The 14,616-nt window shown below is 50.7% G+C and overlaps 1 protein-coding gene across 1 annotated transcript; it reads right to left on the reverse strand.

Annotated features, from left to right (window-relative positions):
* Positions 1 to 4,227: 4,227 nt before the first annotated feature.
* Positions 4,228 to 9,303, reverse strand: Rgs16 (regulator of G protein signaling 16). Its single transcript, XM_036202282.1, has 5 exons — positions 9,091 to 9,303; positions 8,635 to 8,745; positions 7,902 to 7,963; positions 7,451 to 7,617; positions 4,228 to 6,041 (listed from the first exon to the last, which is right to left on the reverse strand). The coding sequence occupies exons 1-5, from the start codon at positions 9,132 to 9,134 to the stop codon at positions 5,778 to 5,780; spliced, it is 648 nt and encodes a 215-aa protein (XP_036058175.1). The 5' UTR covers positions 9,135 to 9,303; the 3' UTR covers positions 4,228 to 5,777.
* Between the last annotated feature and the right edge of the window lie 5,313 nt (positions 9,304 to 14,616).

Consider the following 14,616-nt stretch of genomic DNA (forward strand, 5'->3'; position numbering starts at 1 on the left):
GCAACAGAGTTAGTGCAAGAGGTTTATTGGGGGAGGGAGAGAGGGAAAGAGGGAAAAGCCTTCTCAGAGTGGGGCCAAGAGAGAGGCAGACACTCAGACACACCCGCAGAGAGAACAGGCAAGAGACAACAGCTGTGACTGTCACTTTAAGAGGTCTGCGTGTTGCACAGCTGAGCGTGGGAAAGCACCTGGTGGCAGCTGTGTCTCAGTGGCCCAAGCAGGCTGGTCACAGCAGCCGGAACTAACACGGGTTGTGTAGTCCATCGTCAAGGGAAGCCAGAGCAGGACTCAAGGCAGGAACCTGGAGGCAGGAACTGAAGCAGAGACCATGGGGGATGATGTTTCCTGGCTTGTTCCCCATGGCCTGTTCAGCGTGTTTTCTTTGTACAACCTAGAACCACCTCCTTAGCCACAAGCCAAACTGATGGAGGTAATTCCCCAGTTGAGGTTCCCTCTTCTGGGTGACTCCAGTTTGTATCTAATTGACAAAAACATAAATGATTTGTGGATCAGGTGGCTATGGGATGGAGTTCTAAAACTGTTCTGGTTTTTACCGCCACCTGATCCACAAATCATTTATGACTGGGCTGAGCGTTGCTACGTGGAGTGTCTAAAGGGCTTCCTTTTTTGGTTTGTTTTTGTTTGTTTGTTTGTTTGCTTTGTTTTGTTTTTTTGTTGTTGTTGTTTGCGGGGCGGGGGCAGGTGTTCAAGACAGGGTTTCTCTGTGTAGCTTTGAGCCTTTCCTGGAACTCACCTCGCTGGCCTCGAACTCAGAAATCTGCCTGCCTCTGCCTTCCAAGTGCTGGGATTCAAGGCGTGCGCCACCACCGCCTTCCTTTAACAGACTGTTAAAATAATCCAGCCAAGGTCAGCCCAGAGCAGAGCAGAGCAGGACCTAGGGGTAGCAAGTCATGCCAGTTTGTTCTGAGCAGGCCTGCGAACTCCAGGAGAAGGCTGACTCTTGCCGCCCACCACAGCCTGCGCGCAGGAAGCTTGCCTGTCGTGAGCAGTGTAGGAAGAACTCAGCCCAGAGGAAATCCAGCACTTGATCACATGATCCTGGCGGGTTTGGGGCTCTGCGGGTGATCTGGGGTACAAGGAAATAAGGATCCACGCGCAACTGGACGCTCTTTGGAAGCGGGAGAGATTTCACAATGGCTGCCTTCCCCTTTGTTTTCTAGGAACTAGACGGAACAAAGGGGAGCTGGGTTGACAGCAGTCACTCAGGTTAGCCAGCAGAGGGCGACGTTCAGCTACTTTTGTCGTGATAGAGCATCTTGCCCATCTGGTGTTTGGTCCACGCTACAGGTTTCCCATTTTTGTCTTATTCCCCCGCAGTCATGGGATGACTTCTCTAATTGCTGCTGACGATCCGTGGGGGTGTTTATGTCTAGGGGAAGCGCTCTATACACGGCCGCTGAGCAGAGAGCTGCCAGGGCCGTTTTGCTCATGTACGTTTTCTCTCATATTTAGAATTGAGCCATGACAGATACTTTGGGGAATAAGTTCCTCCCGCAAAAGAAGCCATCTAGTCTGAATGGGTCATTTTGGAAAGCTAAGTATCATTTCCCTCATCCTGGCACTTCTTCCCAAAGAAGAATTTTAAACAACCCAGACCACACCCCAGAGCGGTTGCAGGTCTGAATGATTTCTAAGAGGTACCACTGGCACACTGATTTGTTACATATTTTTTTTATGATTCCAAACCCCAATCCTAAAAATCGTTTGAGGCCACTTATAATAGAAAGCATGCATATAATAAAACTATTAACACTTAATAAGAGATTTCGTGAATAATGGGAAAGCAACCATCGGATTCCAGTAGAAAACTCAATCCTGGATCAAGGCCATGGCAGAGAGTAAAAGTGACCCTTCTGAGGATTTATTAGCTATCACATCAAACATGAGCATGAGAGGCGTGTCACTTGGTGCCAGCTGCCCTCTTGGGGGAGGATAAGTGTTCGCACAGAAAAGCATGGAGGTGAGTGGCAGGAACCATGACGTCCCCCGACCATCTTGAACCAAGAGGAGATGGCCCGAGAGACAGACTAGGACCACCTTCTTACAGGAGAAGAGATCAGTCTATTCACAGACTCGAGGCCCTGGCTGGGGTTTAAACTTTGAAGAAGGAATAATTTACTAAGAACAGAGAGCAAGCCCAGGAGTGAGTGGGAAGCCTGGACTAGAGACACAGAGCGGAAACACAAGGCTAGGGTAAAGGTGAGGAATACCCCGCCCCTCCCCGTGACCCACTTCCCACACTCAAGATATTAGAACTGTGCTTGTGGTTGCCTCAATCTTTCCTTTGACCAAAAGGAACATGGACTGCAGGGCTTGCCTTTGAGCTCACTTCCAGGGATGCACTTTGCTCACCCAAAGCCTTCTGGGATCTCGGGTAGAAGACAATGAGTAAAGAGGAATTGACTGAATACTGCCGTTCTCCTATCTGTAGTGTGCAGATGGTCTGGCCTGGCTCACTAGGCAGCAACAGCTAACTGGTGCAGCTTCTTGCTACCTCTTTACAGTTGAGTGATTCCCCTAAACTTTCTGGGCCTCGGCTTCTATATTTTTAATGTGATAGGATCCTTACAAGGACTACAGAAATTAACATATGTAAAATAGTTAGAGCAGTCTCTGCCAGATACAAGTATTTGCTACTTTTTGAGCATGCCACCAAGTCGCCTGATACACACTTTTCATACGGTTTCTGTCATCACAAAAGCTCTTCGAAGCCAGTGCTATTTATAGTCACATTTTATAATACAAAGTGAGAGTCTAGGAAATTGAGCAATATACTGATTAGTGAGCCGCAGACATGAGATTCACATCAGTTGCCTAGCTCTGAACATTGCATCATGCTTTCAGCCGGGCTGCCTCTTAAATGGGAATGCACTGTAAGTTTTTAAAAGTCCACACGTTCTTGCTTCTCTGGAAGTCTAAGTCAGTGCCTGAGCTCACGAGTGTTGGTGGTCAGTCTTGCTTGTCATCTTGATTGGATCTGGTATTAGCAAAGAGACAGGCCCCTGGGTGGGTCTCTGAGAATGTTTTCTGGAAGGTTCGAGTGACCGGTGAAGACCCCTCCTGGGCAGCATCTTCTAGCCGATGCCAAGACATGAGGGGGGAAGGGCTGCAGGCTTTGCCCAGCTGCCTCAGCTCCCTGCAGGTAAGTGCATCTACCCTGTGACAGCGCCTAACCCCCTTACACCTCTCACCCTTAGGATGGACCTCAGATGTTTAACTTCAGACTTTATTTGCTTCTCCAAAGTGGTTTGGATTCCTGGACCAATTTCAAGCACTCCACTCACATCAAATTACCTGGAATCAACACTTCGTAGTCCCTGGACCCCTGAACAGTCTCTTACCCGAGACCTTCCAGATTGGAAAGTTAATTTTTAGCCCTAAAAGAACTAAGGCATGGTCATGGCCACAGAGGGGCAGCAGAGGGCAAAATATGAGCTGGCCTTCCTCAGCCATGGAAGTCCCATTCTGTTGCACTGCTCTGGCCTGGTTTGAGTGGATCTCTGTAGTATGCTGGCTTAATCAATGCTTACCACCTTACATGTCCTCAACAGGGATTCTGGAATGCCCCACAAGGAGCAGGCAAAATATATAGAAAACTGGGGATGAGGACCTGCGTAAGTCAGGAGTCTGTAGTCTAAGCCCTCAGTGTCAGAATCCCTCCTGCCATCACCCAAGAATCTGGGATCTAGGTGTAGGGTGTGATTCTCAGAGATCTTTACCCCTAAGTATTTGATCTCTGATCACCCTAAGGACTTAGGGGAGAGATAAAAGCCAACAGCATGTCGGGATACATAACTGCACATCAACAGTTAACTATAACACCACATAAAAATATTGTCTCTTCTTTTGAATTGGGATCTCACTATGTAATTTAGGTTATTCTCAAACTCACAATCCTCCTGCCTCATTCTCCTAAGAGCTGGGATTCCAGGCTTTCCCCACTGTGTGCCTGGCAAGACCATTTTTTCAGGTAGCTGACAAGCAGGAAACAAAGGGCAAGCTTTCAGGAATGAGGTGACCCAGAAGGCAATGGGCAAAAGAGGTTGGTCCTTGCAGACTGCCCCCCAAAGCTCAACCCTTGCATGCCTTCAGCTACCCACCCCACCCTGTCCCCCAACCTACAGAATCCCCAGAGGTCTGTGACATCACAGGCTCTCCATACCTCCCTGGACCACCTTCTCAACCATACAGTCTTTGGAGACAGGATGCTAGACTTGCATTTTATTTTCATTTCTTACAAGAATATAATAACACACTCAAACAGGAAAATGGGGATTGCATACACTGCTGATAAGGGAACCCAGTTCCCTTTGTTAACAATAAATAAATATTAAAACAGTGGGGTGTCCCCCCAACAGCCCTCAGTGGTTCCCAAGGCTTGAAGAGGTAGAGTCTGGTGGGGGAGGAGGCACAGCCAGGCAGCAGCTCCCGCTGAGATTCTCCAGTAGAGGCAAGCAAACCACAATAAATAACAACAGCGACAAATAACAGCTGAGACAATCAGCACAACACAATGTAACAATATATTAGATTTAAATAATTTTCTCCTGGAGAAGCCTCAAGTGCAGAGAGAACAATGTTGGCGACCGACCTGGGTCTCCACTGCCATTTTGGTCTCTGGTGCGGGAAGTCGAACTTACTGAGAACGTTTGTTCGGTAGGACCCAGAGGTGATAGGTGGGTTGATTCCCCCCGCAGCCCCGCCCTTCCAAGCAGCCCTCAATCCTCCCGGGCTGCACTTCCAGCTTCGGTTCCAGACCTATCTTGGTCTACCTCTCCCTATTACAGTGGGCATCTCCTGTCTACAGGAAAGAATCACAAGGCTCCCCTTCCACCAGGGGGCGTCTCTGTTCCCAGTCTCATAGCCGCAAAGAGAACGGATTTGACTTCAGCTAGACTTCTAGACTCCTCCTACAGTTGGGTTTTCTAGGACGCTTTCTCCCTCACTCGGTTGCTGGACATGAGTGGACATGGCCCCGGTGCCTGAAGCCTCCTTCCACCCACCTCCCCCCTCTGAGACCTCATCTCCTAAGGCCGTGCAGGGCTCAGCGAGGCCTCCCAGTTAGCCCTGTTCACAGGCGGACCCTGTGCAAATGTTAAGGACAGGGGGGGCCACCCACAGAAGGCCACCAAGAGCACCCAGTCTAGGGTCACACTAGCAAAGTGGCTTCTTTTTTCAGGGCTCATTATTGACCTGGAAAGGGGTTCACAGGCCAGTTTTTGAGGTATAAAAATCTCACTGGGGGGCAAGAATCCTAATAACTCATTGACCCCCATGAGATCGTAAGAATGAACCCAGGAACGTTAAGAAGCCTACGCTGGGGGACCCCTGGTATCTCTGGGAAGGCGAGTGCAGAAGAGAAAGGTTCCCCATTCACAGTTTTTTCTAGGCCCAGTCCAGGAACAAGGAAATCAAGAGGTGCTCAAAGCCAACCGTCTTGCAGGTGAGCAGCTGCTACGGGTCTCTCCAGCTCGCGTTCTCAAGGTTCCCAACCCACCCCAGCGTTCCTGTGTGCCCCCATCGCTTCCCCGGAGCGCCCCGCACAGCCTCCTGGTCAGCCCTCAGCCACGGGTCCCAGAAGTGAGGCGCCCCTCCCACGCCGAGCCCCCCACGGTATCTGGAGGAGAGGGAATGCTTCACACCCAGGGTGCCGGAATGTCTGTCCCTTCACTGTGCTCTGGCACACACTGGGCTGCTGCTTCAGGGACGGGTGACTCCACCTCTCTTCCTGCTGGCTTCTTTGCTGCCTTGGAGGCTCAAGTATGTGAAGGCTCGGCTGGGCTGCTGCTGCTGCTGCTGCTGCTGCTGCTGCTGCTGCTGCTGCTGCTGCTGGATGCAGAGGTGGAGGTGGCTGAGGCTTGGGCAGCCAGGTCCCGATAAGCAGGCGACTTGAGGAAGCGCGGGTAGGAGTCCTTCTCCATCAGGGTGCGCGTCTTCCCCTGAGCCACATCGAAGCAACTGGCCGTGGCTGCCTGAACGTTGGTCTTGGTCAGCTCCCGGGTCTCATGATCTATGTTCACCTGTGGGAAGCAGGGTGCAACAGTGAGAAACGGGTACGGAGCGGCCGGGCAGGGAGTCGGGCGGGCAAGCGAGGTCACGGAAAGAACACCAGATACTAAATAAAGAAGGAGTTTCCCTTCCTAAAAAATTTTTAAATTATTTTTTATGTGTTTGTGCCTGCATCAGTGTGTCCACCACATGTGTGCTGGAGCCTGTGGAGGGCTGAAGAGGATCCTGGATCCCCAGAACGGGAGTTGGAGGAGGTCGCCAGCTGCCATGCTGGTGACAGGATATAAGAGTTCTAGAGGTATAGAGTGAGGTGACCTATGTCCTCTGGAAGAGCAGCAAGTGTTCTTAACCACTGAGCCATCTCTCCAGCCCCCACTAGGCAGCTTTTCAGCTCTGGGACAGTTCCCACATCAGACCCACAGGGTGCTCCTCTGATCTCTCAGGATTAACATGAGGTTGTGTTATGCAAAGCCAGAAGCTGTGTTCTCCGTTGTCAGAGTCCTGATCCAAGTCTCCGCCTCTGTGCTGGACCTAGGCAATCCTTCCTAACTGGCTTCCCTCACTCCCACAGTCTGCTGACCTCACAGCTGCTACACTGAGTCCGCTTGTCAGGGAACATCTCAGCTTCCTCCCCATGTCATTCAAAAGAAACGCTAGGATGACCACATCTGGCCCTCAGCTATATGCATGACCTCATGTCCTGCTGTCTCCCTGGCCCTTCCCTCTCTCGATCCTTGCACCTCCCTGCTTTGTGTGCTGTTTCCCCGCTTCCTAACTCCCATTGCGGGCTCTGTCCATACCCCACCTGGCTTACATTGACTTGGTTTACTGACATCTCCCATTAGAATTTAATCCCACTAGAGATTTGTTTTTTTTTCACTGGTATATCCTCTGAGATCATAAAAGTGCCTTGCATATAAGTGACACTTAATAAATCTTTATAGATTGATGTGAAATACAGAAGCAACCAGAAGACAAAAGACACAAAAGCATGGCATTACTCAGGTATGCCCACCAGGTGGCGCCATGGCTACTGTGTAGATAAATCCAGGAGGGAAGGCTGACTTGCTCTTATTTAAAAAAAAAAAAAAAAACTGTCCCCAAAGGGTGGGTGCAGGGGTCAGCCAGAGCACTAAACCAGTTCCTATGATGACTTTGTTCCTCCAGTTGATGTGCTGAGGTTTAAAAAATAATAATAATAACTGATTCACAAATATAGGTACAGAGAGAAGGCAAAAAGCCTGCTGCTCTGTCCTGGGCCACCAAGTGTCACAGAGTCTAGTGTCTGGTCACTGAGACCAAGAAGGCCACTGTACTGCAAAACCTAATTCCTCCTCACTGACCCCCACTGGCCCTGCTTCTCAGTTGGGAAGAGGCAGGTGGGGTCTGGAAGAGTCACCGCCAGTGACGGGACACTGACCTCTTTAGGGGCTTCACTGCGAATGTACTCATCAAAGATGCGGTGAGCCCTGGTGGCCAGTTTGGTGGCTGATCGGATCTTCTTGAACTCCTCGCAGGCCAGCCAGAACTCCAGGTTCTCCTCGCTGAACTCCGTCTTCAGGAAGGCGTGGAAGGCCGCCACTCCATCTGGTGGGGGTTGAGGGGAGAAAGGAGACAGGTCAGATTAGGGGACAGCTGGGAATAAAAGGAGAAAAGACAGCAATTGCCATTAATGGTCCTATTTTTAGAATGTCATTTTCCTGAACAAGGCTCTGCCTTTGTGTTCTGAACAGAGGCTGACACACTGGGGGACCGGGATTATTATTACTACGACTATTATTTTGCCTGTGTCTTTCAGCATCCCTGGGACAAGCTCCAAGCACATGAGCATGCACGTGCCCTTCACAGACAGACAACAGGGTCTTACTTACTCTTGCTGCTCAGCAACAAATCAAAGGACTCTCTCCATCCCAGAACATCTTCCGAGAAGCTTCTGCCAAGAAAAGGGGAAAGAGCAGAGATTTTTTTAATTAATTTTTTAAGTCAAGAAAGGCATAGCACACATCCTAGGCAGAAGTTGCTAATTATCAGAGCTAAGCCCTCAGATTCATACCGAGTCAGGGTAAGCAGTGAGGTTATATAATGGGCAACTGGGCATCCAGCCACAATGCCAGGGGCCCCTTTAGCCCTCAGCCAGCATCCCTAAGGCTCCCTCTTCTGCGACCAAAATTGATTCTATTCCCCCAGATTCTCAGCTTCGACTTGCACACCTCTCCAGGGAAGCAGGAGCTTCACAGAAATTCTCTCTACCTACAACCCAGACCCTAGCACAGCACCTGGACTGCTGGCGTTCAATTTAAAAAGGGGGGCTTCTAGGCAAGGTGCTCTCTAAATGGAAGCAGACCCCCTTCTTAGCTCTGCATTCAAGCGCAATGGCACCTCCATAAGCAGGAGTGCGTGTCCTGCGTGCAGGCATCTGCTGGGGTCTGCAAAACCCGGACTCCACCACCTGCTCCGTGGAGCTCGGCAGCCACAGCACAGCAGCGGAGTCTCACTAAAATCTCCAGAGAGGGTGGCTTAGGCCCCTCAAGCCTGTCTCCTCCCATTTTCCCTCTCAAGTTTCCTCCCCTCTAGAACCCCAGGGCTGGAGAGAACAGGACTTACCTCTCTTTGCTATGTTTGCTGGTCCACTCGAACTTGCTAAGCCCCCCAGTGTCGGAACTCAGCTCTGATTTATGAAGAAAGACTCCCAGACGTGTCTTGAACTCTTTAGCTCTGAAAGACAAACCACGAACATGTAAGGATTCTGTTTGCTCTGCCAGCACAGAGAAGTTGACGGGGGAGGTGGGGGTACGAGAACTAACTCCACCACCGCATAGTTCAGTCCCAAGAAACCTGAGTACACTCGACTAACACCCTAAAAGCTTTCCTCATGAGCGTCTCCAAGTTCTAGGCCACAACAGCAGCCCTCGAGCTGCGCCCTGATAGGTCTTAACACTTTGGGGGCTTTAAGGCGCTGCAGTCGCGTTCCCCTGTCCCTTCTGCCTAAGTTTTCCAGGCCTGACGGTTGGTGGATTCAGGACGTTGTTCGGGACGGCTAAACAAACTCACACCTCTTACCTCTCCAGGCAGGAGTTGGGGAAGGTGGCCAGGGTGCGGCACATGGTTGCGGGCGCAGGGCAGCACGTCGTGGGGAAGAGAGTGGCGGGCTCCGCGGGGCGCTGGAAGGCGAACAGGGAAAAGCGAGGCTGTCCCAAGTACCGGGATGCACAGACCGGGTCTGGAAGGGAGCACGCGTCCGAGCCCCGGCTACCAGTGCCTTTATCCCCGAGGGGCGGGGCGGGGCCGGGAGTTGCCGACCAATAAGAAACTGGGGCTGGGTCTTGCGAGGGAGGAGGCGGGGCGGGGCGCCCGAAGGGCGGGGCGCGACTGGCAGCCCCCAGGGCCTCCTCCCGAGCGCACGGGGCTGTCCCCACCCCGAGGTCCGAGACTTGGGGTGCCAGGAGAGGAGGAAGGCTTGAAGACCAGACGTACGCCCACAGATTGCCAGGAAAAAAAAAAAAAAAACCAAGCCGCCGACCGACCTCTAGTAAACGCAGGAAAACAATTCAGAAGTGTCAGGAGGGGACTTTGTGAAGGTGGCCGGTCCCAGAGGCACTGAAGAGATCACAGGAGAGGCTGAGCTTCTAGGGTCACAGAGGACAGGAGCACAGGGTGCATCACAAGAAAAAGTACATCACCGTTATACTGAACTCTCTCAGGTCAGAACAGGTACCATTCTACGTTTTCCAAAGGTGATGCAGCCTACGTAAGCTTTTCACCCCGCTGCCATCAATCACCTCCACTTAGGAGACGAAGGGATCAGAGGATCGGAAAACTGGAGACTTGGCCAAGATCAGGGTTGGAAACAGCAGGCATGTGGGAAAACATTTATTTAACGCAATTATAGCAGAAACTTTTGCAATGATGCTTAAAAAAAAAAAAAGGTTTAATTGTTCTATAGTTATAGGGTAAATATTAGTGCCTGAATTCAGATTTGAATTTACCGTGTTTCTCCCACTGGAGAGCAAAAAGCAAGCAGAAACGGCTCTGTGACTGATCAGTGACCCCGAGGCTAACAACTTCGAGTTCAGTGCCCCTGAACTCTCTGGGCTAACAGTAATAAATATGTGCTGCTCCTCACCCTTCCATAAAGGCACCACAGTCTTCCCTATTGACCCTCAGTTCCCTTTGAGACTGACCAAGAGGCAGCCGGTGAGGTTAAGGGTAGATATTTGTGGAGTTTCAAATCCTGGTTCTCCTGTATACTGATGAGAGACCTTAGGCAAACTTCATATTTCCAGACGTTTCTTTTTCTCCGTGTCTAGCACTACACTTACTGTTGTGGGGATTCAAGGTTTCCGCTAGCTAGAGCTCCTAAGGAAACATTCTGCAGCATTGGCATGAATGCTAGGGAGAATTCTCAGAACCCAACTGGGAGGAAAGAAAAGCAGTGGGGCTGAAGAGAGAAGCAATATCACGCCATTTCAGGAGAGACCCCCAGAGGGTCTTCAAGGACGATCTAGAGTTGTGTTGGACCTTTACGAATGTCTACATCCGAAGCCAAAGGGCAGACCCTGACATTAACCATTTATTGGGTGCTGCTGGGCTGAGATGGCCTGACCTGGCTCCAGGTGACCCCTCTGTCAAGAGCAACAACAGAAACCATGCCACAGAAGGTGCCCACAGACTAGAGAAGGGGATCTGGGTGACATGCCAAAGCACCCACATCAACATGTAAGGTGCTTGGAGCAAGACTTAGCATGTAACCGGTACTCTATATTGCATTTCAGTTTTACTTAGCCGGAATTCTAGACAATAAGAAAAATGCTGTGTGTGTGTGTGTGTGTGTGTGTGCCTTTTAGAGTACAGATTTCCATCTCACAAGGGTCATCTTCAGAGCAATAGTTCTTTAGCAAGGCCTGCTCTGTGCTCCTTGAAGTAAAAGATCAAGGAAGGTAGGAAGAGAGGGAGGGAGGGGCTGGAGATGCAGCTTGGTGTTGGAGCACTTGCCAAGCCAGTGCCAGACCTGGGGCTTGAGCCCTGGGAGAAGAATAAGGAGAAAAACAGAAAGAGGAGAATAAAGAGACAAAGCGGGTGTTCTGACCCAAAAGAGCTCAACTAGAAGGCTGGAGGACGTGGAAGGGAATGTGAGAGGGAGAGCAGGAGGGGAGGGAAGCCTATGAGCTAGGAGTTGTTGGGGGAGTTAAGAGGATAGAGTCCCAAGTTAGACACGATGTGGGACAATTGGTCCAGAAGACACCCTCCTTGAGCCAGGCCCCGTGAGGGGTGACCTAGTTAGTCAACACAGTGTACTCTCAACTGTTTGAAGCCTTTCCCAAACTCCCACGTACTCAATGGAGAGCCAAGGCTGAGAGGATATGGCACCCCTTCCCATCACACTTCTATCTCGGATGCAGTCAACGCCACATCCACATGCTCATCTTGCCAACCTCAGCTCTTGAGGACTTCCTACCTCACAGCCTCACAGCTGGGCTGCGGTTATGTGGGCAGCGGTAGGAGGATGCCTCGTACAGCGGCCGGGTATCTCAAGGCTTCAAGTCCATCCAGCCCACCAGGAGCACCTCCCGGTTCTGAGGCAGAAGTGTTCAGCTGACATGAGGGTTTTGTTTTGCTTGGTGCTCCTGTGATGCCCACCGACACACTTTGATCACACAGCTGCCAGGCACAGATGTTATCTGCATTATCATGTGTTATCCATGGCACGGCCATTCTCCATGTGACAAAGGGGGGGAAAAGAGGTATGGTCTCTCCTGCACTCTTGCCGGTAACTGAATCAGCCCAGACATAGCCCCGTGACAATAATACTGACTTCTTCACAGACTCCTCTCAAACTTCCCCATCCGCTCTGCATCCCTGTAAATAGGCCACAGGAGGCTTTTAATTTCCATTTTGCAGGCAAGAAAACAGCAGTGCCCGAGGTGCCCTTCATTAAATGAATCCAAACTGGAACTAGCTAGCTGAAGCCAGGGCTGTCTCGGGATTCCTGAGCTAGTATGTTCTATTTGATAAAGCAAGCAGAGACAAAGGGATTGATGTGCAACCACAGACAGGCACACAGCTCCCTACTGCAGATGAAGAGCCCTTCTCAGAGTTCAACCTGCCTCCCGGTTGCCATGGTTACCTCTCCAGTTTCCAGACAGAAACTTTTTGAAGTTCACAATGCATCCCAAATTCTCTTCCCAGCAGGTCAGTTCCTACCTGTGATTTCAGAAATGCGACTGACTCCACCGTTGATGTGAATCTAGCCAGTTGAATTCGCTTGTGAATTGCACAGGCTTTGACAAAACCTGACCTCATTTTTTGCCCAGCGTGTCCAGCACAGCTGCCATCTCTTTAATGGAGGGTGTGAGGACAACAGCTTTGTGGCCTGGGTCATCTGGGATCAGCAATCTGGGCAGAGCTGGGGTCAAGATTAAACATCCCACAGTGCTCCAGCCTGGCCATCCTTTATCTCCATTGGCCTCTGTGGTACCCAGCATACACTTTCTGTAGTAGCAGAAGTCCAGACAGGAGCTTTGTCTGTTGTAAATGGTGTGGTGGTGAATGACTGTAATCTCCTAAAACACACACACACACACACACACACGCACACACACACACACACACACACACGATCCCCACAGGGCTCTGGATCCTCCAAACTGAAAACATATTTTTTTAAATTTACTGTGTCCCCAAGTCAGTGGGAAACAACAACTTTAACTCTAGATTCTTCCTTTACCACCAGGATTTTATAATTCGGGGGCTAGGAAAATGGGTTGGTGGGTAGAGTGCCTGCTTCACAAACATGAGGACCCGAGTTGGGGTCTCCAACACCCGCCCACCTAAAAAGCCAGGGCTGGCCAGGGCTGTTAATCCTGGGGCTGGCAAGGGAGAGGTGTGGGATATACTGACAGAGAAAGATGAATTCCTGGGGCTTGTTGACCATCCCGCCTAGCTAAAACCCAGGTTCAAAATGAGAAAACAGAAGTCCATCCCTGGAGGAAATGGCAGGATGCTGCACTATCCATCCGTCCCACGATTCTGTCTCCCACATCCTCTCTCCACCCCATCCCCCTTACTTGCTCGCTCCATTCCTTTCTCTCCACTCACATTTTCCATTTTTCAGTCATTGCCCTTAGCTGTGGTGTCGTCACTGGCTCTGGACTTTTCTGCTTCCTTACTTCCTAGTCCCCTGTGCCTGCAATTCCCGAGTGTGGCTGTGGAAAGCCCCATCCTCTGCTGAAGTCCCTCGGTTAATCTTTGAACTCTGCAACTCCCCAGCAATCCTTCCCAGCCCACGCTTCTCCACCTCCATTTGCTCCTAGAAGGTCCTGGCTCCCACTTGGGAGGGAGTCCAAGACTAGCATCCTGTAGTCAGACCTTTAGCTTCCAAAGTCTTGGTCAGGGCATCATTGAGTCCTGAAGACCCTAGCTCCTCCCTGTCCTGCCACTGTTAGATGGAGCCTGGCTCTCTATTTTTATGCTTTCTGGTTTCTGGCATGTTGGTATGAATCCTCATAACTACCAAGTATGGTGTTTATGGTTGGGCACATGTGATCTTGTCTCCCAAGCTACGCTGTCTTCCCAACACCACAGTGGACCATCCACCTGCCTCCAGCCTCCTGGATTCCCCCTTGACTGCCAGTGACCAGGTTTCATGGCCTCTCCCTATGCTTGTTAACCCCATGGTGCCTCTGCTCACACACCTGTCCACTGCCCTGCAGTTGTAGTGGGAGCACTTGGGAGACTGAGTCAACCAGTGGCATCCACAACCCCATTTAATCCTAATATTGCCATTTCCAAACTGGGAGAATTACCTAAGAGTTTCTAAACATCTTCCTCTTCCTCATTGTGGCTCCCCACTCCCTTCCTCCTCTTTTCTGAGAGCACCTCTCTTCCATTCACTAAGACTCAGAAACAAACTTTAGAGAAATCTAGATTTTCCTCAGGTCCGCATTTTCCAAGGCCCTGAGAAGTCATTCAGAATGAAAGATTCTAGAAGAGGGAATAACTGAGGCCTGGCATTTGCAAGTGATTGAGAAGCAGGGGTCAGACCTCTGGTTCTAAGACTGGGTGTAGAGTTGTTTTTCATCTCAGAACTGCAGAGTCCTGCAGGTTCTGGGTGAGGCCATGCTTTGTTTCAGGCAGGAACCAAGCCTTGAAGGACCCTAACACCTGCCACCCTGGGGCTGGAGTAGAAACATCCCCAGCATTGCTCCTCTGCCACTTCCCACCACCCACCACACACCACACACCACACACCACACACACACACAGGAACTCCAAGCAGGGTGCAGCACTCTCCCAGAAAATGGCAAACAGCCCACAGCTGTGCCACTGGCAGAACAGAGATCCAGAGCAGGTGAGAAGACAGCTCTCAAATTCGGGGCAGCAGGACCCAAATACACTCACAGAGGAAGGTCCCAAGATTAACTGTTTATGGCCCAGCCCAGAAACTCATCGAATTAAACCATCCCCGGTTTCAAGGACACTTAGCTTGCTTAGGCAGGATGGAGATGATCACAAAGATGCTTCAAACCCCGAATCTTGATGCCCTTCACCATATCCAACACGATATACACTCGCTAAGTACCAAATCCG

The sequence above is a fragment of the Onychomys torridus genome, chromosome 11 (assembly GCF_903995425.1).
Source record: "Onychomys torridus chromosome 11, mOncTor1.1, whole genome shotgun sequence".
Classification (NCBI taxonomy): domain Eukaryota; kingdom Metazoa; phylum Chordata; class Mammalia; order Rodentia; family Cricetidae; genus Onychomys; species Onychomys torridus.